This window comes from Schistocerca nitens, chromosome 5, assembly GCF_023898315.1.
Source record: "Schistocerca nitens isolate TAMUIC-IGC-003100 chromosome 5, iqSchNite1.1, whole genome shotgun sequence".
Taxonomy (NCBI): domain Eukaryota; kingdom Metazoa; phylum Arthropoda; class Insecta; order Orthoptera; family Acrididae; genus Schistocerca; species Schistocerca nitens.
In genome coordinates this window covers 38,772,375-38,793,122 of record NC_064618.1, presented here as the reverse complement: position 1 = coordinate 38,793,122, position 20,748 = coordinate 38,772,375, and the positions used below count along the sequence as shown (strand labels likewise).

The following is a 20,748-nucleotide window of genomic DNA, read 5'->3' as shown; positions in this document are numbered from 1 at the left end:
ATAAGGATGCGACACAGAAATTGCGTCGAGATTATGTACTGCAGGCTCAAGGGCGGGTTTTATCCTAGAGAGTAAAACGGCTCAAGCCTCCACATGAAAGCTCTCCTGCGAGTCACGTAGTTTGTATCCGACGCACTACTGCTCATTTACTGAAACCCTCACACTTTTCTAATAAGGATGCGACACAGAAATTGCGTCGAGATTAAATACTGTTGGCTAAAGGGCGGGTTTTATCCTAGAGAGTAAAACGGTTGCAGCCTCCACATGAAAGCTCTCCTGGGAATCATGTAGTTTGTATCCGACGCACTACTGCCCATTTACTGAAACCCTCACACTCGCCTAATAAGGATGCGACACAGAAATTGCGTCGAGATTAAATACTGTTGGCTACAGGGCGGGTTTTATCCTAGAGAGTAAAACGGCTCAAGCCTCCACATGAAAGCTCTCCTGGGAGTCACGTAGTTTGTATCCGACGCACTACTGCTCATTTACTGAAACCCTCACACTTTTCTAATAAGGATGCGACACAGAGATTGCGTCGAGGTTAAGAACTGTAGGGTACAGGGCGGGTATTATCCTAGATAGTAAAACGGCTGCAGCCTCCACATGAAAGCTCTCCTGGGAGTCATGTAGCTTGTATCCGACGCACTACTGCCCATTTACTGTAACCCTCACACTTTTCTAATAAGGATGGGACACAGAAGTTGCGTAGAGATTAAATACTGTAGGCTCCAGGGCGGGTTTTATCCTAGAGAGTAAATCGGCTGCAGCCCCCACATGAAAGCTCTCCTGGGAGTCATGTAGTTTGTATCCGACGCATTACTGCCCATTTACTGAAACCCTCACACTCTTCGAATACGGATGCGACACAGAAATTGCGTCGAGATTAAGTACTGCAGGCTCAAGGGAGGGTTTTATCCTAGAGAGTAAATTGGCAGCAGCGTCCACATGAAAGCTCTCCTAGGAGTCATGTAGTTTGTATGCGACGCACTACTGCCCATTTACTGAAACCCTCACACTCTTCGAATAAGGATGCGACACAGAAATTGCGTTGAGATTAAATACTGTAGGCTCCAGGGCGGGTTTTATCCTAGAGAGTAAATCGGCTGCAGCCCCCAGATGAAAGCTCTCCTGGGAGTCATGTAGTTGGTATCCGACGCATTACTGCCCATTTTTTGAAACCCTCACACTCTTCGAATAAGGATGCGACACAGAAATTGCGTCGAGATTAAGTACTGCAGGCTCAAGGGCGGGTTTTATCCTAGAGAGTAAAACGGCTTGCAGCCTCCACATGAAAGCTCTCCTGGGAGTCATGTAGTTTGTATCCGACGCACTACTGCCCATTTACTGAAACCCTCACACTCTTCGAATGAGGATGCGACACAGAAATCGCGTCGAGATTATGTACTGCAGGCTCAAGGGCGGGTTTTATACTAGAGAGTAAAACGGCTCAAGCCTCCACATGAAAGCTCTCCTGCGAGTCACGTAGTTTGTATCCGACGCACTACTGCTCATTTACTGAAACCCTCACACTTTTCTAATAAGGATGCGACACAGAAATTGCGTCGAGATTAAATACTGTTGGCTAAAGGGCGGGTTTTATCCTAGAGAGTAAATTGGCTGCAGCGTCCACATGAAAGCTCTCCTGGGAGTCATGTAGTTTGTATCCGACGCACTACTGCCCATTTACTGAAACCCTCACACCCTTCTAATAAGGATGCAACACAGAAATTGCGTCGAGATTAAATACTGTTGGCTCCAGGGCGGGTTCTATCCTAGAGAGTAAAACGGCTGCAGCCTCCACATGAAAACTCTCCTGCGAGTCATGTAGTTTGTATCCGACGCACTACTGCCCATTTACTGTAACCCTCACACTCTTCTAATAAAGATGCGACACAGAAGTTGCGTAGAGATTAAATACTGTAGGCTCCAGGGCGGGTTTTATCCTTGAGAGTAAAATGGCTGCAGAATCCACATGAAAGCTCTCGTGGGAGTCTTGTAGTATGTATCCGACGCACTACTGCCCATTTACTGAAACCCTCACACTCTTCTAATAAAGATGCGACCCAGAAATTGCGTCGAGGTTAAGTACTGTAGGGTACAGGGCGGGTGATATCCTAGATAGTAAAACGGCTGCAGCCTCCACATGAAAGCTCTCCTGGGAGTCATGTAGTTTGTATCCGACGCACTACTGCCCATTTACTGTAACGCTCACACTTTTCTAATAAGGATGCGACACAGAAGTTGCGTAGAGATTAAATACTGTAGGCTCCAGGGAGGGTTTTATCCTAGAGAGTAAAACGGCTGCAGTTCCACATGAAAGCTCTCCTGGGAGTGTAGTAGTTTGTATCCCACGCACTACTGCCCATTTACTGAAACCCTCACACTCTTCGAATAAGGATGCGACACAGAAATTGCGTTGAGATTAAATACTGTAGGCTCGAGGGCGGGTTTTATCCTAGAGAGTAAATCGGCTGCAGCCCCCACATGAAAGCTCTCCTGGGAGTCATGTAGTTTGTATCCGACGCATTACTGCCCATTTACTGAAACCCTCACACTCTTCGAATAAGGATGCGACACAGAAATTGCGTTGAGATTAAATACTGTAGGCTCGAGGGCGGGTTTTATCCTAGAGAGTAAATCGGCTGCAGCCCCCACATGAAAGCTCTCCTGGGAGTCATGTAGTTTGTATCCGACGCATTACTGCCCATTTACTGAAACCCTCACACTCTTCGAATAAGGATGCGACACAGAAATTGCGTCGAGATTAAGTACTGCAGGCTCAAGGGCGGATTTTATCCTAGAGAGTAAATTGGCAGCAACGTCCACATGAAAGCTCTCCTAGGAGTCATGTAGTTTGTATGCGACGCACTACTGCCCATTTACTGAAACCCTCACACTCTTCTAATAAGGATGCGACACAGAAATTGCGTCGAGATTAAATAGTGTAGGCTCCAGGGCGGGTTTTATCCTAGAGAGTAAAACGGCTTGCAGCCTCCACATGAAAGCTCTCCTGGGATTCATGTAGTTTGTATCCGACGCACTACTGCCCATTAACTGAAACCCTCACACTCGCCTAATAAGGATGCGAAACAGAAATTGCGTCGAGATTAAGTACTGTAGGCTCCAGGGCGGGTTTTATCCTAGAGAGTAAAACGGCTGCAGCCTCCACATGAAGGCTATCCTGGGAGTCATGTAGTTTGTATCCAACGCACTACTGCCCATTTACTGAAACCCTCACACTCGCCTAATAAGGATGCGACACAGAAATTGCGTCGAGATTAAGTACTGTAGGCTCCAGGGCGGGTTTTATCCTAGAGAGTAAAACGGCTGCAGCCTCCACATGAAAGCTCTCCTGGGAGTCATGTAGTTTGTATCCGACGCACTACTGCCCATTAACTGAATCCCTCACAATCGCCTAATAAGGATGCGAAACAGAAATTTCGTTGTGATTGAGTACTGTAGGCTCCAGTGCGGGTTTTATCCTAGAGTGTAAAACGGCTGCAGCCTCCACATGAAAGCTCTCCTGGGAGTCATGTAGTTTGTATCCGACGCACTACTGCCCATTAACTGAATCCCTCGCACTCGCCTAATAAGGATGCGAAACAGAAATTGCGTCGTGATTGAGTACTGTAGGCTCCAGTGCGGGTTTTATCCTAGAGTGTAAAACGGCTGCAGCCTCCACATGAAAGCTCTCCTGGGAGTCATGTAGTTTGTATCCGACGCATTACTGCCCATTTACTGAAACCCTCACACTCTTCGAATAAGGATGCGACACAGAAATTGCGTCGAGATTAAGTACTGCAGGCTCAAGGGGGGATTTTATCCTAGAGAGTAAATTGGCAGCAGCGTCCACATGAAAGCTCTCCTAGGAGTCATGTAGTTTGTATGCGACGCACTACTGCCCATTTACTGAAACCCTCACACTCTTCTAATAAGGATGCGACACAGAAATTGCGTCGAGATTAAATAGTGTAGGGTCCAGGGCGGGTTTTATCCTAGAGAGTAAAACGGCTTGCAGCCTCCACATGAAAGCTCTCCTGGGATTCATGTAGTTTGTATCCGACGCACTACTGCCCATTAACTGAAACCCTCACACTCGCCTAATAAGGATGCGAAACAGAAATTGCGTCGAGATTAAGTACTGTAGGCTCCAGGGCGGGTTTTATCCTAGAGAGTAAAACGGCTGCAGCCTCCACATGAAGGCTATCCTGGGAGTCATGTAGTTTGTATCCAACGCACTACTGCCCATTTACTGAAACCCTCACACTCGCCTAATAAGGATGCGACACAGAAATTGCGTCGAGATTAAGTACTGTAGGCTCCAGGGCGGGTTTTATCCTAGAGAGTAAAACGGCTGCAGCCTCCACATGAAAGCTCTCCTGGGAGTCATGTAGTTTGTATCCGACGCACTACTGCCCATTAACTGAATCCCTCACACTCGCCTAATAAGGATGCGAAACAGAAATTGCGTCGTGATTGAGTACTGTAGGCTCCAGGGCGGGTTTTATCCTAGAGAGTAAAACGGCTGCAGCCTCCACATGAACGCTCTCCTGCGAGTCACGTAGTTTGTATCCGACGCACTACTGCTCATTTACTGAAACCCTCACACTTTTCTAATAAGGATGCGACACAGAAATTGCGTCGAGATTAAATACTGTTCGCTACAGGGCGGGTTTTATCCTAGAGAGTAAATTGTCTGCAGCGTCCACATGAAAGCTCTCCTGGGAGTCATGTAGTTTGTATCCGACGCACTACTGCCCATTTACTGAAACCCTCACACCCTTCTAATAAGGATGCAACACAGAAATTGCGTCGAGATTAAATACTGTTGGCTCCAGGGCGGGTTCTATCCTAGAGAGTAAAACGGCTGCAGCCTCCACATGAAAACTCTCCTGCGAGTCATGTAGTTTGTATCCGACGCACTACTGCCTATTTACTGTAACCCTCACACTCTTCTAATAAAGATGCGACACAGAAGTTGCGTAGAGATTAAATACTGTAGGCTCCAGGGCGGGTTTTATCCTAGAGAGTAAAACGGCTGCAGAATCCACATGAAAGCTCTCGTGGGAGTCTTGTAGTATGTATCCGACGCACTACTGCCCATTTACTGAAACCCTCACACTCTTCTAATAAAGATGCGACCCAGAAATTGCGTCGAGGTTAAGTACTGTAGGGTACAGGGCGGGTGTTATCCTAGATAGTAAAACGGCTGCAGCCTCCATATGAAAGCTCTCCTGGGAGTCATGTAGTTTGTATCCGACGCACTACTGCCCATTTACTGTAACGCTCACACTTTTCTAATAAGGATGCGACATAGGAGTTGCGTAGAGATTAAATACTGTAGGCTCCAGGGCGGGTTTTATCCTAGAGAGTAAAACGGCTGCAGTTCCACATGAAAGCTCTCCTGGGAGTCTAGTAGTTTGTATCCGACGCACTACTGCCCATTTACTGAAACCCTCACACTCTTCTAATAAGGATGCGACACAGAAATTGCGTCGAGATTAAATAGTGTAGGCTCCAGGGCGGGTTTTATCCTAGAGAGTAAAACGGCTTGCAGCCTCCACATGAAAGCTCTCCTGGGATTCATGTAGTTTGTATCCGACGCACTACTGCCCATTAACTGAAACCCTCACACTCGCCTAATAAGGATGCGAAACAGAAATTGCGTCGAGATTAAGTACTGTAGGCTCCAGGGCGGATTTTATCCTAGAGAGTAAAACGGCTGCAGCCTCCATATGAAGGCTATCCTGGGAGTCATGTAGTTTGTATCCAACGCACTACTGCCCATTTACTGAAACCCTCACACTCGCCTAATAAGGATGCGACACAGAAATTGCGTCGAGATTAAGTACTGTAGGCTCCAGGGCGGGTTTTATCCTAGAGAGTAAAACGGCTGCAGCGTCCACATGAAAGCTCTCCTGGGAGTCATGTAGTTTGTATCCGACGCACTACTGCCCATTAACTGAATCCCTCACACTCGCCCAATAAGGATGCGAAACAGAAATTGCGTCGTGATTGAGTACTGCAGGCTCCAGGGCGGGTTTTATCCTAGAGAGTAAAACGGCTGCAGCCTCCACATGGAAGCTCTCCTGGGAGTCATGTAGTTTGTATCCGACGCACTACTGCCCATTAACTGAATCCCTCACACTCGCCTAATAAGGATGCGAAACAGAAATTGCGTCGTGATTGAGTACTGTAGGCTCCAGTGCGGGTTTTATCCTAGAGTGTAAAACGGCTGCAGCCTCCACATGAAAGCTCTCCTGGGAGTCATGTAGTTTGTATCCGACGCACTACTGCCCATTAACTGAATCCCTCACACTCGCCTAATAAGGATGCGACACAGAAATTGCGTTGAGATTAAATACTGTAGGCTCGAGGGCGGGTTTTATCCTCGAGAGTTAATCGGCTGCAGCCCCCACATGAAAGCTCTCCTGGGAGTCATGTAGTTTGTATCCGACGCGTTACTGCCCATTTACTGAAACCGTCACACTCTTCGAATAAGGATGCGACACAGAAATTGCGTTGAGATTAAGTACTGCAGGCTCAAGGGCGGATTTTATCCTAGAGAGTAAATTGGCAGCAGCGTCCACATGAAAGCTCTCCTAGGAGTCATGTAGTTTGTATGCGACGCACTACTGCCCATTTACTGAAACCCTCACACTCTTCTAATAAGGATGCGACACAGAAATTGCGTCGAGATTAAATAGTGTAGGCTCCAGGGCGGGTTTTATCCTAGAGAGTAAAACGGCTTGCAGCCTCCACATGAAAGCTCTCCTGGGATTCATGTAGTTTGTATCCGACGCACTACTGCCCATTAACTGAAACCCTCACACTCGCCTAATAAGGATGCGAAACAGAAATTGCGTCGAGATTAAGTACTGTAGGCTCCAGGGCGGATTTTATCATAGAGAGTAAAACGGCTGCAGCCTCCACATGAAGGCTATCCTGGGAGTCATGTAGTTTGTATCCGACGCACTACTGCCCATTTACTGAAACCCTCAAACTCGCCTAATAAGGATTCGACACAGAAACTGCGTCGAGATTAAGTACTGTAGGCTCCATGAGAGCCACTCGCAGGGACTCAGTAGTCCTTTGTCGGATCCGCATTGGCCACACCCGCTTGACACACGGCCATTTACTGCTCCATGAGGACCCGCCTCTATTTCGCTGCGGGTCGCCTTTGACAGTGGTCCACATTTTGTTGGCCTGTCCCTTTTTAACTGTGCTCAGGCAGACGTTTGCGCTGCCTGATACGCTCCCTGCGCTTTTAAAAGATGACACTGCTATGGCAGGCTTAATTTTGCGTTTTATTCGGGCAGGGGGCTTTTATCACTTAATCTAAGTGTTTGCCCTTTTTGTATTGAATCTGGCTTTTGGCTTTTCGTTTTTTGTCTGTACGGTCGGCCAACCATTGTCACACACTGTTTGATTTTAATTCGTTTTGCCTGATCTCTGTCTGAGTCTTTCTTGTCCAGTGTCGTCTGTTGTCGTCTCCATTATTCGTTTTTATTCTGTGTGGGTGTTTTTAAGTTTTTGAAAAAGGGACCGATGACCGTAGCAAACCACAAACCAACCAACCAACCAATACTCATAAAATATATGACTGTATCCCGACACATATGTGTTTAACGAGTTTAACATTATACTGAAAGTGTCTACAAAGAGGAAACGTCGAGGTATACAAAGTAAAAATAAAATAGATGTAAAAAACAACCAAAGCAGGAATCGAATTTATTTCAGGCAGTTCACCATTGGCGAGGAACCTGTTACAAATAAAAGCTATTAAATAAGATTGTAGCCTAATCGGATATTGGGATTTATTTTTATTTATCATTGTTGTTTGTTACCTTCTAGTTTTTCAGCGAGCATAGAGTGCTATTTGTCGCTTATCGATTAATATCTAATTGCTTGGTATATCTTTAGTACTATATTATTTTACGAAACTGTGATGTGATATTGCTATTGATTTCTTTTATGTTTCAGTCTTGTTGAGCTGTGGCCCTACACGTTACCATTCTCTTATTTTTTTACGTATCCCAGTATTTTTTTTCTTATAGTAACTTTGTAGTGGTTCATGGTGTGGGTTCCTGTAGTCATGTCCTAGTTCATGAACCACGGGCAACGTATGAGTGGCCAAGTAAGTGGTTCCGACAGTCGGGATACCAGTTACTTTGGAATAAGGCTGGGCATCTCGGACGTATTCTGAGTCGTGGTCACCTTTGTGCTCATACGGCAAAGACTATCAAATCCACCGGTTAGTCCCTCAGCCGTTAGGGGTAAAACCCAATGGGACTCGGGGCAAGTAAGGCTAGCTACCTGCTTCCCTGGTACTTTAAATATGATGCTGGCAACAATCAGAGCAAAATGCCTCGGACCTTTGGAGGTGACGGAGTCCCACCTCTAACTGACAAACCAGGGACTCCTAAGATACGACTTGGCAAACAAATGGTAATGAGATGAGGAGCTATTAATATCAATGGGGGCTACTCTGGGAAGAAGGTAGAGCTGGCAGAGGCTGCAAGTAAGATGGGGCTGGACGTTTTAGCTGTTAGTGACATTCGGATAAGGGGTGAGAAAGAAGAGGAAGTGGGAGAATACAAGGTCTACTTGTCAGGAGTCAAAGCAGGAATAGCACAATGGGGTGTAGGGCTTTACATCAGGAAAGAAATGGAACCCAGCGTAGTTGCAATAAGGTATGTAAACGAACGACTGATGTGGATAGGTTTGACAGTGTCTAGCAAGAAAATTAGGATTGTGTCAGTATATTCGCATTGTGAAGGGACTGATCAAGATAAGATGGATAGTTTTTATGAGGCACTCAGTGATGTAGTTGTTAGAGTAAAGGACAAGGACAGTGTTCTGCTCATGGGTGATTTTAACGCCAGGATTGGAAATCGAACAGAAGGGTATGAAAAGGTTATGGGTAAATTTGGAGAGGATATGGAGGCCAACAGGAACGGGAAACAACTCTTGGATTTCTGTGCCAGTATGGGCTTAGTAATCACAAACTCCTTTTTTAAACATAAGAACATTCACCGGTATACTTGGGAAAGCAGGGGAACCAGATCTGTCATTGACTACACTCCTGGAAATTGAAATAAGAACACCGTGAATTCATTGTCCCAGGAAGGGGAAACTTTATTGACACATTCCTGGGGTCAGATACATCACATGATCACACTGACAGAACCACAGGCACATAGACACAGGCAACAGAGCATGCACAATGTCGGCACTAGTACAGTGTATATCCACCTTTCGCAGCAATGCAGGCTGCTATTCTCCCATGGAGACGATCGTAGAGATGCTGGATGTAGTCCTGTGGAATGGCTTGCCATGCAATTTCCACCTGGCGCCTCAGTTGGACCAGCGTTCGTGCCGGACGTGCAGACTGCGTGAGACGACGCTTCATCCAGTCCCAAACATGCTCCATGGGGGACAGATCCGGAGATCTTGCTGGCCAGGGTAGTTGACTTACACCTTCTAGAGCACGTTGGGTGGCACGGGATACATGCGGACGTGCATTGTCCTGTTGGAACAGCAAGTTCCCTTGCCGGTCTAGGAATGGTAGAACGATGGGTTCGATGACGGTTTGGATGTACCGTGCACTATTCAGTGTCCCCTCGACGATCACCAGTGGTGTACGGCCAGTGTAGGAGATCGCTCCCCACACCATGATGCCGGGTGTTGGCCCTGTGTGCCTCGGTCGTATGCAGTCCTGATTGTGGCGCTCACCTGCACGGCGCCAAACACGCATACGACCATCATTGGCACCAAGGCAGAAGCGACTCTCATCGCTGAAGACGACACGTCTCCATTCGTCCCTCCATTCACGCCTGTCGCGACACCACTGGAGGCGGGCTGCACGATGTTGGGGCGTGAGCCGAAGACGGCCTAACGGTGTGCGGGACCGTAGCCCAGCTTCATGGAGACGGTTGCGAATGGTCCTCGCCGATACCCCAGGAGCAACAGTGTCCCTAATTTGCTGGGAAGTAGCGGTGCGGTCCCCTACGGCACTGCGTAGGATCCTACGGTCTTGGCGTGCATCCGTGCGTCGCTGCGGTCCGGTCCCAGGTCGACGGGCACGTGCACGTTCCGCCGACCACTGGCGACAACATCGATGTACTGTGGAGACCTCACGCCCCACGTGTTGAGCAATTCGGCGGTACGTCCACCCGGCCTCCCGCATGCCCACTATACGCCCTCGCTCAAAGTCCGTCAACTGCACATACGGTTCACGTCCACGCTGTCGTGGCATGCTACCAGTGTTAAAGACTGCGATGGAGCTCCGTATGCCACGGCAAACTGGCTGACACTGACGGCGGCGGTGCACAAATGCTGCGCAGCTAGCGCCATTCGACGGCCAACACCGCGGTTCCTGGTGTGTCCGCTGTGCCGTGCGTGTGATCATTGCTTGTACAGCCCTCTCGCAGTGTCCGGAGCAAGTATGGTGGGTCTGACACACCGGTATCAATGTGTTCTTTTTTCCATTTCCAGGAGTGTATATAATAACAGATCAGGAATTCAGGAAGGCTGTGAGGGACACACGTGTTTTCAGGGGATTCTTTGATGACACTGATCATTATTTAATCTGTAGTGAAATTGGGATTGTGAGGCCGAAAGTGCAGGAGGTCAGGTCCATATGTAGGAGGATAAGAGTGGAGAAACTTCAGGATAAGGAAATCAGGCACAAGTACATAACAGCGATCTCAGAAAGGTACCAGTTAGTTGAATGTAGTCAATTACAGTCATTGGAAAAGGAATGGACAAGGTACAGCGACACAGTACTAGAAGTGGCTAAAGAATGTCTTGGAACAGTAGTGTGTAAAAGTAGGAGGAAGCAAACAGCTTGGTGGAATGACACAGTCAAGGCAGCCTGTAAAAGGAAAAGGCGTATAAAAAATGGCTACATACTAGAACTCGGGTAGACAGAGAAAGTTATGTTGAAGACAGAAACAAAGCCAAACAGATAATTGCAGCATCCAAGAAGAAATCTTGGGAAGACTTTGGAAACAGGTTGGAGACATTGGGTCAAGCTGCTGGAAAACCATTCTGGAGTGTAATTAGCAGTCTTCGAAAGGGAGGTAAGAAGGAAATGACAAGTATTTTGGACAGGTCAGGAAAACTGCTGGTGAATCCTGTGGATGCCTTGGGCAGATGGAGGGAATATTTTGAAGAGTTGCTCAATGTAGGTGAAAATACGATCAGTAATGTTTCAGATTTCGAGGTAGAATGGGATAGGGATGATGATGGAAATAAGATCACGTTTGAGGAAGTGGAGAAAATGGTCAATAGATTGCAGTGCAATAAAGCAGCTGGGGTGGATGAAATTAGGTCGGAACTCATCAAATACAGTGGAATGTCAGGTCTTAAATGGCTACACAGGATAATTGAAATGGCCTGGGAGTCGGGATAGGTTCCATCAGACTGGACAAAAGCAGTAATCACACCAATCTTTAAACATGGAAACAGAAAAGATTGTAACAACTACAGAGGTATCTCTTTAATCAGCGTTGTGGGTAAAATCTTCTCAGGTATTGTTGAAAGGAAAGTGCGAGTATTGGTTGAGGAGCAATTGGATGAAAATCAGTGTGGGTTTAGGCCTCTTAGAGGTTGTCAGGACCAGATCTTTAGCTTAAGACAAATAATAGAGAAGTGTTATGAGTGGAACAGGGAATTGTATCTATGCTTTATAGATCTAGAAAAGGCATATGACCGGGTTCCTAGGAGGAAGTTATTGTCTGTTCTACGAGATTATGGAATAGGAGGCAAACTTTTGCAAGCAATTAAAGGTCTTTACATGGATAGTCAGGCAGCAGTTAGAGTTGACGGTAAATTGAGTTCATGGGTCAGAGTAGTTTCAGGGGTAAGACAAGGCTGCAATCTGTCTCCACTGTTGTTCATATTATTTATGGATCATGTGTTGAAAACAATAGACTGGCTGGGTGAGATTAAGATATGTGAACACAAAATAAGCAGTCTTGCATATACGGATGACTTAGTTGTGATGGCAGATTCGATTGAAAGTTTGCAGAGTAATATTTCAGAGCTAGATCAGAAATGTAAGGACTATGGTATGAAGATTAGCATCTGCAAAACGAAAGTAATGTCAGTGGGAAAGAAATATAAACGGATTGAGGGCCAAATAGGAGGAACAAAGTTAGAACAGGTGGACGGTTTCAAGTACTTAGGATGCATATTCTCACAGGATGGCAACATAGTGAAAGAACTGGAAGCGAGGTGTAGCAAGGCTAATGCAGTGAGCGCTAAGCTACGATCTACTCTCTTCTGCAAGAAGGAAGTCAGTACCAAGACTAAGTTATCTGTGCACCGTTCAATCTTTCGACCAACTTTGTTGTATGGGAGCGAAAGCTGAGTGGATTCAGGTTACCTTATCAACAAGGTTGAGGTTACGGATATGAAAGTAGCTAGGATGATTGCAGGTACTAGTAGATGGGAACAATGGCAGGAGGGTGTCCACAATGAGGAAATCAAAGAAAAACTGGGAATGAACTCTATAGATGTAGCAGTCAGGGCGAACAGGCTTAGATGGTGGGGTCATGTTACACGCACGGGAGAAGCAAGGTTACCCAAGAGACTCATGGGTTCAGCAGTAGAGGGTAGGAGGAGTCGGGGCAGACCAAGGAGAAGGTACCTGGATTCGGTTAAGAATGATTTTGAAGTAATAGGTTTAACATCAGAAGAGGCACCAATGTTAGCACTGAATAGGGGAACATGGAGGAATTTTATAAGGGGGGCTATGCTCCAGACTGAACGCTGAAAGGCACAATCAGTCTTAAATGATGATGATGATGATGATGATGTAACTTTGTAAGGCAACTCAAGCTTATGTGTAGCTTTTGCTTTTCTCGCTGGTGTAGTACTGATTCCGTCCCACTGATCTCCTAACAAACATCTTTATGCGGTACCATCTGTTGCTACGTGCGTCCCTCTAGTGGAATACATTTGGTATTTACTTTAGGTCATGTCTCTTCGTGCTTTTGGTTCCCGTTTACGTGCGTATCGATGAAAACATCAGTACAGAGTCTGTTTCTGACGCATATATATTACCGTGGAATGTCTGAAACTTTTTGCACATATTATGCTAAATTTTCTCCACAAATTTAATGCTAAAATTCTAATAAAGAGAAGTAAATGAGATTAGATGTTAATCCGCAATTTGTCGTCTACAATTGACATATGTAGAGGAGCACTGTCTTCATTGTACGGGCACCCCTATTACAAAATACGCACCTCACGCACTGTCCGACATTTTGTGATCTCAGCGTGAAATACGTGCTTCTTGGAGCCATATTATCGGTTGCTTATTGAGGAACAGGTCATCTGAAGACAGCTTTCATTTAGTTGCAGTTTTCTTCTACCGTAAACTTTTTTTTTAGCGCCGAGGCGAAGAAAATTAACATTACCGAAATGGCAACATAATATTTTATTTTTGATTAATGTACATGAAACAACATTAATTAACAGACGTTCATGACTCTGTATTCGTTGTTGTTGATTTGTTCGAAACAGACAAAAGGGGAAAGGCGACGTTGCCTATAATGTAGGTACTGCTCTTCACAGAACTGGTTTTCAGGGCTTTCACCCAAAACTATGTTTTACATAAACTTGTGGTTATGGGCGGCTCAGTTACTTCAGTACGAGAATAGCACCTATGTTAAATAAAGAAAATCGTATAAGAGTCATTTAAAAATATTCTCAACTCAGCTTCATTAATACTGAGGTGACAAAGGTAACGGGTTAGCGATATGTACGTACACAGACGGTGTCAGTGTGGCGTGCACAAGGTGTAAAAGGGCAGTGCAATGACGGAGCTGTCGTTTGTACTCAGATGACTCATGTGAAAATGCTTCCCTTTGAACGTAGGATAGAAACTGGTGACTCACGCATGGGATATTCCACTTCGGTAATCTTCAGGGAATTCCATATTCAGAGGCCCACAATTTGCTGGAGTACGCCTTCGCCAGCACACCGGTCGGCGCTAGGAAACACTGTACAGCAGGCGCTGAACTGGGCGTCCCTATGAGGAGAGGAGACCAGGACACGCCCCCAGGGAACGCGCCGATGCCGCCCCCTGGGCCGCGTCCATAGAGGCAGCCGTCGACGACCGACCTGTCTCCCTCGTCTGCCCCCCTTTTCTCCTAGGTGGCGCAGTGGTTAGACACTGGACTCGCATTCGGGAGGACGACGGTTGAATCCCGCGTCTGGCCATCCTGATTTAGGTTTTCCGTGATTTCCCTAAATCGCTCCAGGCAAATGCCGGGATGGTTCCTTTCAAAGGGCACGGCCGACTTCCTTCCCCGTCCTTCCCTAATCCGATGAGACCGATGACCTCGCTGTCTGGTCTCCTTCCCCAAACCAACCAACCAAACCCTTTTCTCCCCTCATCTGTCCGGGTCCACCCCCCACCCCAATCCCTCCATCGGCCATAGGTTGTGGTGTGTCATCTCCGTGATAATTTTTTAGTGCAGTGTTTACGTGAGTGTTCAGTGTTGAATTTCCGCCATTTCACAATTTAAAAGGTCACCGTTTCTATCGCCTGCTTTTATTGTTTATCACCTTCTTATCACATTTTTAAATATTTTGTAGCCTGAAGAGCGACGTACTAAGCTGCTACCAGCCCACTCCATGCAGGGGGGGGGGGGGGGGGGAGATCGAAACCCAATTCAGAAAAAAAACAGCTCTCCCATTCTCTCATCTAGGTATACTGCCTTGCTATGTCGCATCGAGACTCAGCTGGCATTGCGCCTCAATATGCCACACTGTGCTCTAGTCTTACACAGCGATAGTCGTCGTCTCGCACCTTAGCTAGCTATGAGAATCGTTAGATATAGTATTTTGATTGCTGTTAACCAAAGAACTTCAGATTGGACATCATTGAAATTAAGCACCACGTGTGCATTTTTTATTGTAGTGAGAGGAAACCGTCCACCCACCTATCATTCCACCCTCTCCTCATGCAGCCAGGAATCACGAAACATCACGGGAGGGCACAGCCGCAACAAGTGGCGACGATTCTGATCAACAAGTTTTATTTAATTATCATGTGTTCTAGGTTGCTGCCGGGGAGCTGTCGTTAATGATTCTACACGCAAAAAAGAGTTTTGAATCACCCTCGTTCCCAGGACTCTTGAAGATAGAAGTTGACTCTGGATATTTTATCACAGACACAGTCCCTTTGACTGTTCAGAGATGCCATTAAACTCGGCCAAAGATCTAAACAACCATGCATGAGCAGCGCCTATTAGACGGAGAGGGTCTGACAGCCGATCAGTTCCAGTCATTCCACCAGGAAAGAGGTACACAGCTCGTGTGGTCTGTAGTTCAATCATCCCTAGACAGTAAATATTGCAGTCCGACCACGTCCGCATTTTTACTTTGCGCCAGGAAAGACTCTCAACAAGGGAAGTGTCCAGGCGTCTCGCAGTGAACCAAAGTGATGTTGTTCGGATATGGAGGAGATTCGGAGAGACAGTATCTGTCGATGACATGCCTCGCTCAGGCCGCCCAAGGGCTACTACTGCAGTGGATGACCGCTACCTACGGATTATGCCTCGGAAGAACCCTGACAGCAACGCCACCAAGTTGAATAATGGTTTTCGTGCAGCCACAGGATGTCGTGTTACGACTCAAACTGTGCTGAATGATGCGCAACTTCACTTCCGACGTCCATGGCGAGGTTCATCTTCGCAACCACATCATGCAGCGCGGTGCAGATGGGCCCAGCAACACGCCGAATGGACCTCTCAGGATTGGCATCACGTTCTCTTCACCAATGAGTGTCGCAAATGCTTTCAACCCGACAATCCTCGGAGACGTGTTTGGAGGCAACCTAGTCAGGCTGAACGCCTTAGACGCACTGTCCAACGAGTGCAGCTAGGTGGAGACTCCCTGCTAAAATTAAATGTCATGTAACTAGGGTCTCCCGTCGGGTAGACCGTTCGCCGGGTGCAAGTCTATCGATCTAACGCCACTTCGGCGACTTGTGCGTCGATGGGGATGAAATGATAATGATTGCGACAACACAACACCCAGTCCCTGAGTGGAGAAAATCTCCGACCCAGCCGGGAATCGAACCCGCGCCCTTAGGATTGACATTCTGTCGCGCTGACCACTCAGCTACTGGGGGCAGACTATTCCCTGCTGTTTTGGGGTGGCATTATGTGGGGCCGATGTACGCCGCTGGCGGTAATGGAAGGCGCCGAGAGGCTGTACGATACGCGAATGCCATCCTCCGACCGATAGTGCAGCCATATCGGCAGCATATTGGCGAGTCATTCTTCTTCATAGACGAAAATTCGCGCCAAGATCGTGCACATCTTGTGAATGGCTTCCCTCGTCTAGTGTGGCCGAGCATGTTCTCCAGACATTAAACCTGTCGAACATGCCTGGAATAGATTGAAAAGGGCTGTTTATGGACGAGGTGACCCACCAACCACTCTGATGGCTCTACTCAGAATCGCCGTTGAGCAGTGGGACAATGTGGACCAACAGTGCCTTGATGAACTTGTGGATAGTATCCCACGACAAATACAGGCAAGCATCAATGCAAGAGGACGTGCTACTGGATATTCGAGGTACCGGCGTGTACAGCAATCTGGGCCACCACCTCTGAAAGTGTCGCTGTCTGGTTGTACAATATGCAATGTGTGGTTCTCATGAGCAATAAAAAAGGCGGAAATGATGTTTATGTTGATTTCTATTCCCATTTTCTGTACAGGTTCGCGAACTCTCGGAACCGAGGTGATGCAAAACGTATTTGATGTGTGTAGATCGATTACAAGTACAGGATATAGTATGACAGTTGTTTGAATAGGTTGGCCATCTACGAGAAAGTGTGTATCTCTACATGACACAACGTGAATTGATTCATTTGGGTTGAGTGAGACATGGTGGACTGTGTCATGGGAAGCATGGAGGTCTCGATATGGATACCGTTTCATTGATGCATCGCTGTGTTTAATGATGGTTTCTCCAACTGACTTGGTGTTTAAGACTGTGTTGGTCCCATTCCTCTACGCAGCAAAGCAACTAGCAGTCATTTTCATGTCCGAGATTAACTCTAGTATAATTTTTGTGAATAGCTTCTTTGAGCTGCAGTCGTTCATGTTTGACGTCCAACGGCAGACAGTGACGAAACATCGCTTACTACGTCAGCTAGGGGCCGTGGCCTTCTTCTGTAGACGCATCCTGTTGTTTGCTGTACTTCCACGTAGCATTTGAACCTCTTCGTCAACCTTCCGTCTTCTTCTGACGAACACAGCTTCTCTGTCGTCTCTCTAAAAACATTCGAGTTTTTGTTTCTAATCTTTACTCTGTCACTTCAATGCAATAACTTATTGTGTGCTTTAAGAATTATAAATTTCCTACAGTTTGTATCTTTGTTTAAGTAAATCATTTCAGTCTTGCTATTAACAGTTACCATTTGCGTGAAAGTTTAACTTAGTGAAGAAAGAAGAGTAGCTTTGATTTGTGCCCTTCGGTTTCCAGCGATGGGGGGCTACATGTTGGTTTTGAGAGAAGCTGGCCGAACTATAACTGGATATACTGCACAAGAGACTGGAATACGTCCACCTTTGTACGCCTTGGCTGTATTGTACAATACTAAGCAAGGTAAAATTTTGAAGAAATGAAGCCCCACTATTTACATCACTAAGACTTTTAATAACTACCTGAGACTCTGGTAAAATTAATGTAATGGCCATGTATTCTAAAAGTTCGTAATCATAGCAACACTGTTATAGAATGTTTGTGCAGGACAACCCATAATCACCAATACTGCTGTAATAATATTTAGTTCACTGTTCATTATATTTTTTTTTCAGAGAAATTCCCAGAAAATTAACAAAATAATGCTGCCAGTTGTAACGAAAGACGATGAGGCCAATAGCATCCGCGTATCCAAGGGAACGACGCCGTAAAGTTAATGAGTTGGACTCTGGCAGCGAGCCAGTCGGCAGAAGTGGCGCAGCTCTACCGTTTCTGAGGTGCGGAGAGACGAACCCAGGAGTAGCCGGCACAGGGCAGGAGCTGTCTGCGCCGCCTCCCTGGACAGCGCGTGCGAAGCCACTGTCACCATTAACGCCAGTGACGACTGCCACAGTATATGCAAAATAAGTCACCACGAGCTGTTTCTGGTGCTGTAATAAAACAGCGGCACTGTATTCCAAGATATACTGCACAGCGCTGTCACCATGAATGAAACTAAGAATATCTGCTGGACCGAAACGACCTCCTGGGACAGGTTGGACAGTGCGGAGTAGACGCTCCTCAGCTTCCGGTAGCGGTCCGCAAGTGGTCGCCGCTGTCATCTGACTCGGGCTGTAGCTCTCAGACACTGGTTCAGCTGTCGTAACTCACTCCTCACAAGGAGAACGAGGCCCACATACCTGGCAACAGCGGTAAGTGCAATACCACATGAGAGCAGTGGTAACATGTATGTCCATTTCATTTCATTCGTCAGACATTTCAACGTCACAGCGGCTACACGTTGCGCGAGAGAGCCTGCATACACCACTTTGCAGGAGATCCTCACTGCCGCAGTGGAGAATTGGCGCGACCACAGGATGCCACTCTCCCGATAAAACAACAGACTGAGCATCTTCTGATACTTGTAGGTGTTTCGAACAGGTCTGCGGCGATCGATATAGCCGTGGTGGAGTCGTATGTCGTCACATAGCCTAACAACCACGTGCAGGTAATGGAGTCCTTTTTTGTTGCGTTCGTAGCTTGCAACCAGTCCTCCACATGCGCAGTTATTACTAGGTGCATGACGAGAACAAAAGCTGCGTATAGCGTACCAGAACGTGTTCTCCGAAGATCACACTTCTCAATGTCGACTGTGAACGGCGTCAGCCTGAAAACCCTGCAGACGGCGTGATATCGCGCCACGGAGCTTAAGAGGTCTCCTCTATTCGCCATTTCAGCATCGGCTACCACTCCAGGATGCCTAAGTTACCTGTGATATAGTATAATTATTGACATATTTAAAACGCTGCCAAATTATAGTCATTAAGAAGTATACGACTGTTCATAAGTCAGATGTTTAACACAATATGTCAATATTAATTCGTTTATAAAGTGATGTTGAAGATGTTTTTCAATGGAAAATTGATTCGTTAACTAATCAGGATATTTTTGTGGAGGGGGGAAGGGGGAGGGACAGTGGGAAGTTAATTATGTAAAAATAAAGTATTTAGGATCTGAGAGGAACAAAGAGGATAAGATAAATTACTTGTTATGGAAACAAATTAGCATACTAACTATGGATTGTTCCTGTGACAATCAATTATTCAGATATAGGACCCAGATAGCACGCAACGTGCTAGTATACTAAAGTACTCTTCCGTTTTGTTACACAACAGATTCCCAAATGTAGAGTTTTGCAACACTTAACGTCACTGCTGTATTGAGTAATTTAATATCTCGTTGAAGCAGACATGTTTTAAAGTGAAATTTTCTATTGCTTCTGTGCAGGTTCACAACAATTACTACTTTGTTCTGTATTTACCAATGTTCTTTGCCTTACAGAATGACATTACCGATTTCAAAGATCTGTCTGGGAATAATAATACTTACTTGTAATTTTTCTCTGTTGACCTTCGAAACCTGCCGTGCTCGTGCGCAAACGTTACTGGCAATGTCGATATCTTCTTGGGGTTCCATCCGTGAAGCTTCGTCGAAATTCCGCGACATTTTGATGAATGTCACTCCCATCACCTTGTCGCGAAATGTCGAGATTGCGTGGGTGTCCAATATACATGATGTGATATGTATATAACACACCAAAGTTAAACGGACTCTGCATACCACTGATGAGTGGTATGTGTCCTAATTGCAATCTGTACATAAATAAGAATATTATGTATTGGACAATTTCTGGCGGTCAGCCTAATTCTGTCAACAATCATGCACAAGTTTCGTTTAGTGCAGTTATTATATCTGCACATTCAAATTATCTTTCGTATCTCAGTACTTTAAAGACTTTTTCCAGTTCAGTTTTATTGATCTCCACCTCACCTCACAAGGTATAAAGTAATCCCAGAGAGCAACCCATCGTACTATAATGTAGCACACTCACCCCTTCAGAACTGAAGACTCCAACTCATTGTCGTCCCGCAGAGCTGAAATATTACGTATCTCCTAGTTGTTCTCCGTCACTTTTGCGTTTTCCCAGTCCCCTGCACTATCGACATTGTTATATCGATAGAAGCAATGTTAGTGACTGCTGGCGATCGTATTCCGTTCCTGACCCCACCGCTCCCTGAGGGACAGAGCGTGTGTATCAAATCTGTGTCTAGAGTACAGCTCATGTTTTAGTGCGAGAACATTCTTCTAAATGTTTACGTAGCAGGTATCTGACGCGCGACGGAGGTTACAGAGCAGTATCTACACACCTCTAGGCTGGCTGGCTGAAGAGTGATCATATTTAATCCATTAGGAAAATTCCGCCTGAGCCAGGGTCACCTCCCCGAATCAATGAAGCACTGCGTTAACTCACTCGGATATCTGTGCAGGTACGTACCTTCTACTTACTACATGCCAGGTATCAGCTATTCCCAACATAAGCATCGCACATCCGTTTTCAAGCAACATTCCTCCCAACACTTTCCTAATCTTCACTCATTAGCTATAGCTTAGATCAGCCCCGTTATCACCAGCCAGTTATGGCGGATTTCAGGAGTAAGTGGAAGAAAAATAATATGTTTAGGTGACGTGAAAATC

The 20,748-nt window shown here is 46.2% G+C and overlaps 1 protein-coding gene across 1 annotated transcript in view; it reads right to left on the bottom strand.

Moving 5' to 3' along the window:
- Window positions 1-18,103, bottom strand: part of LOC126259636 (uncharacterized) — a 42,239-nt gene extending 24,136 nt beyond the window's left edge. Inside the window, exon 1 of the mRNA XM_049956561.1 lies at window positions 18,028-18,103. Coding sequence (XP_049812518.1) covers window positions 18,028-18,103 — 76 coding nt within the window. The remainder of the gene's footprint in view (window positions 1-18,027) is intronic.
- Between the last annotated feature and the right edge of the window lie 2,645 nt (window positions 18,104-20,748).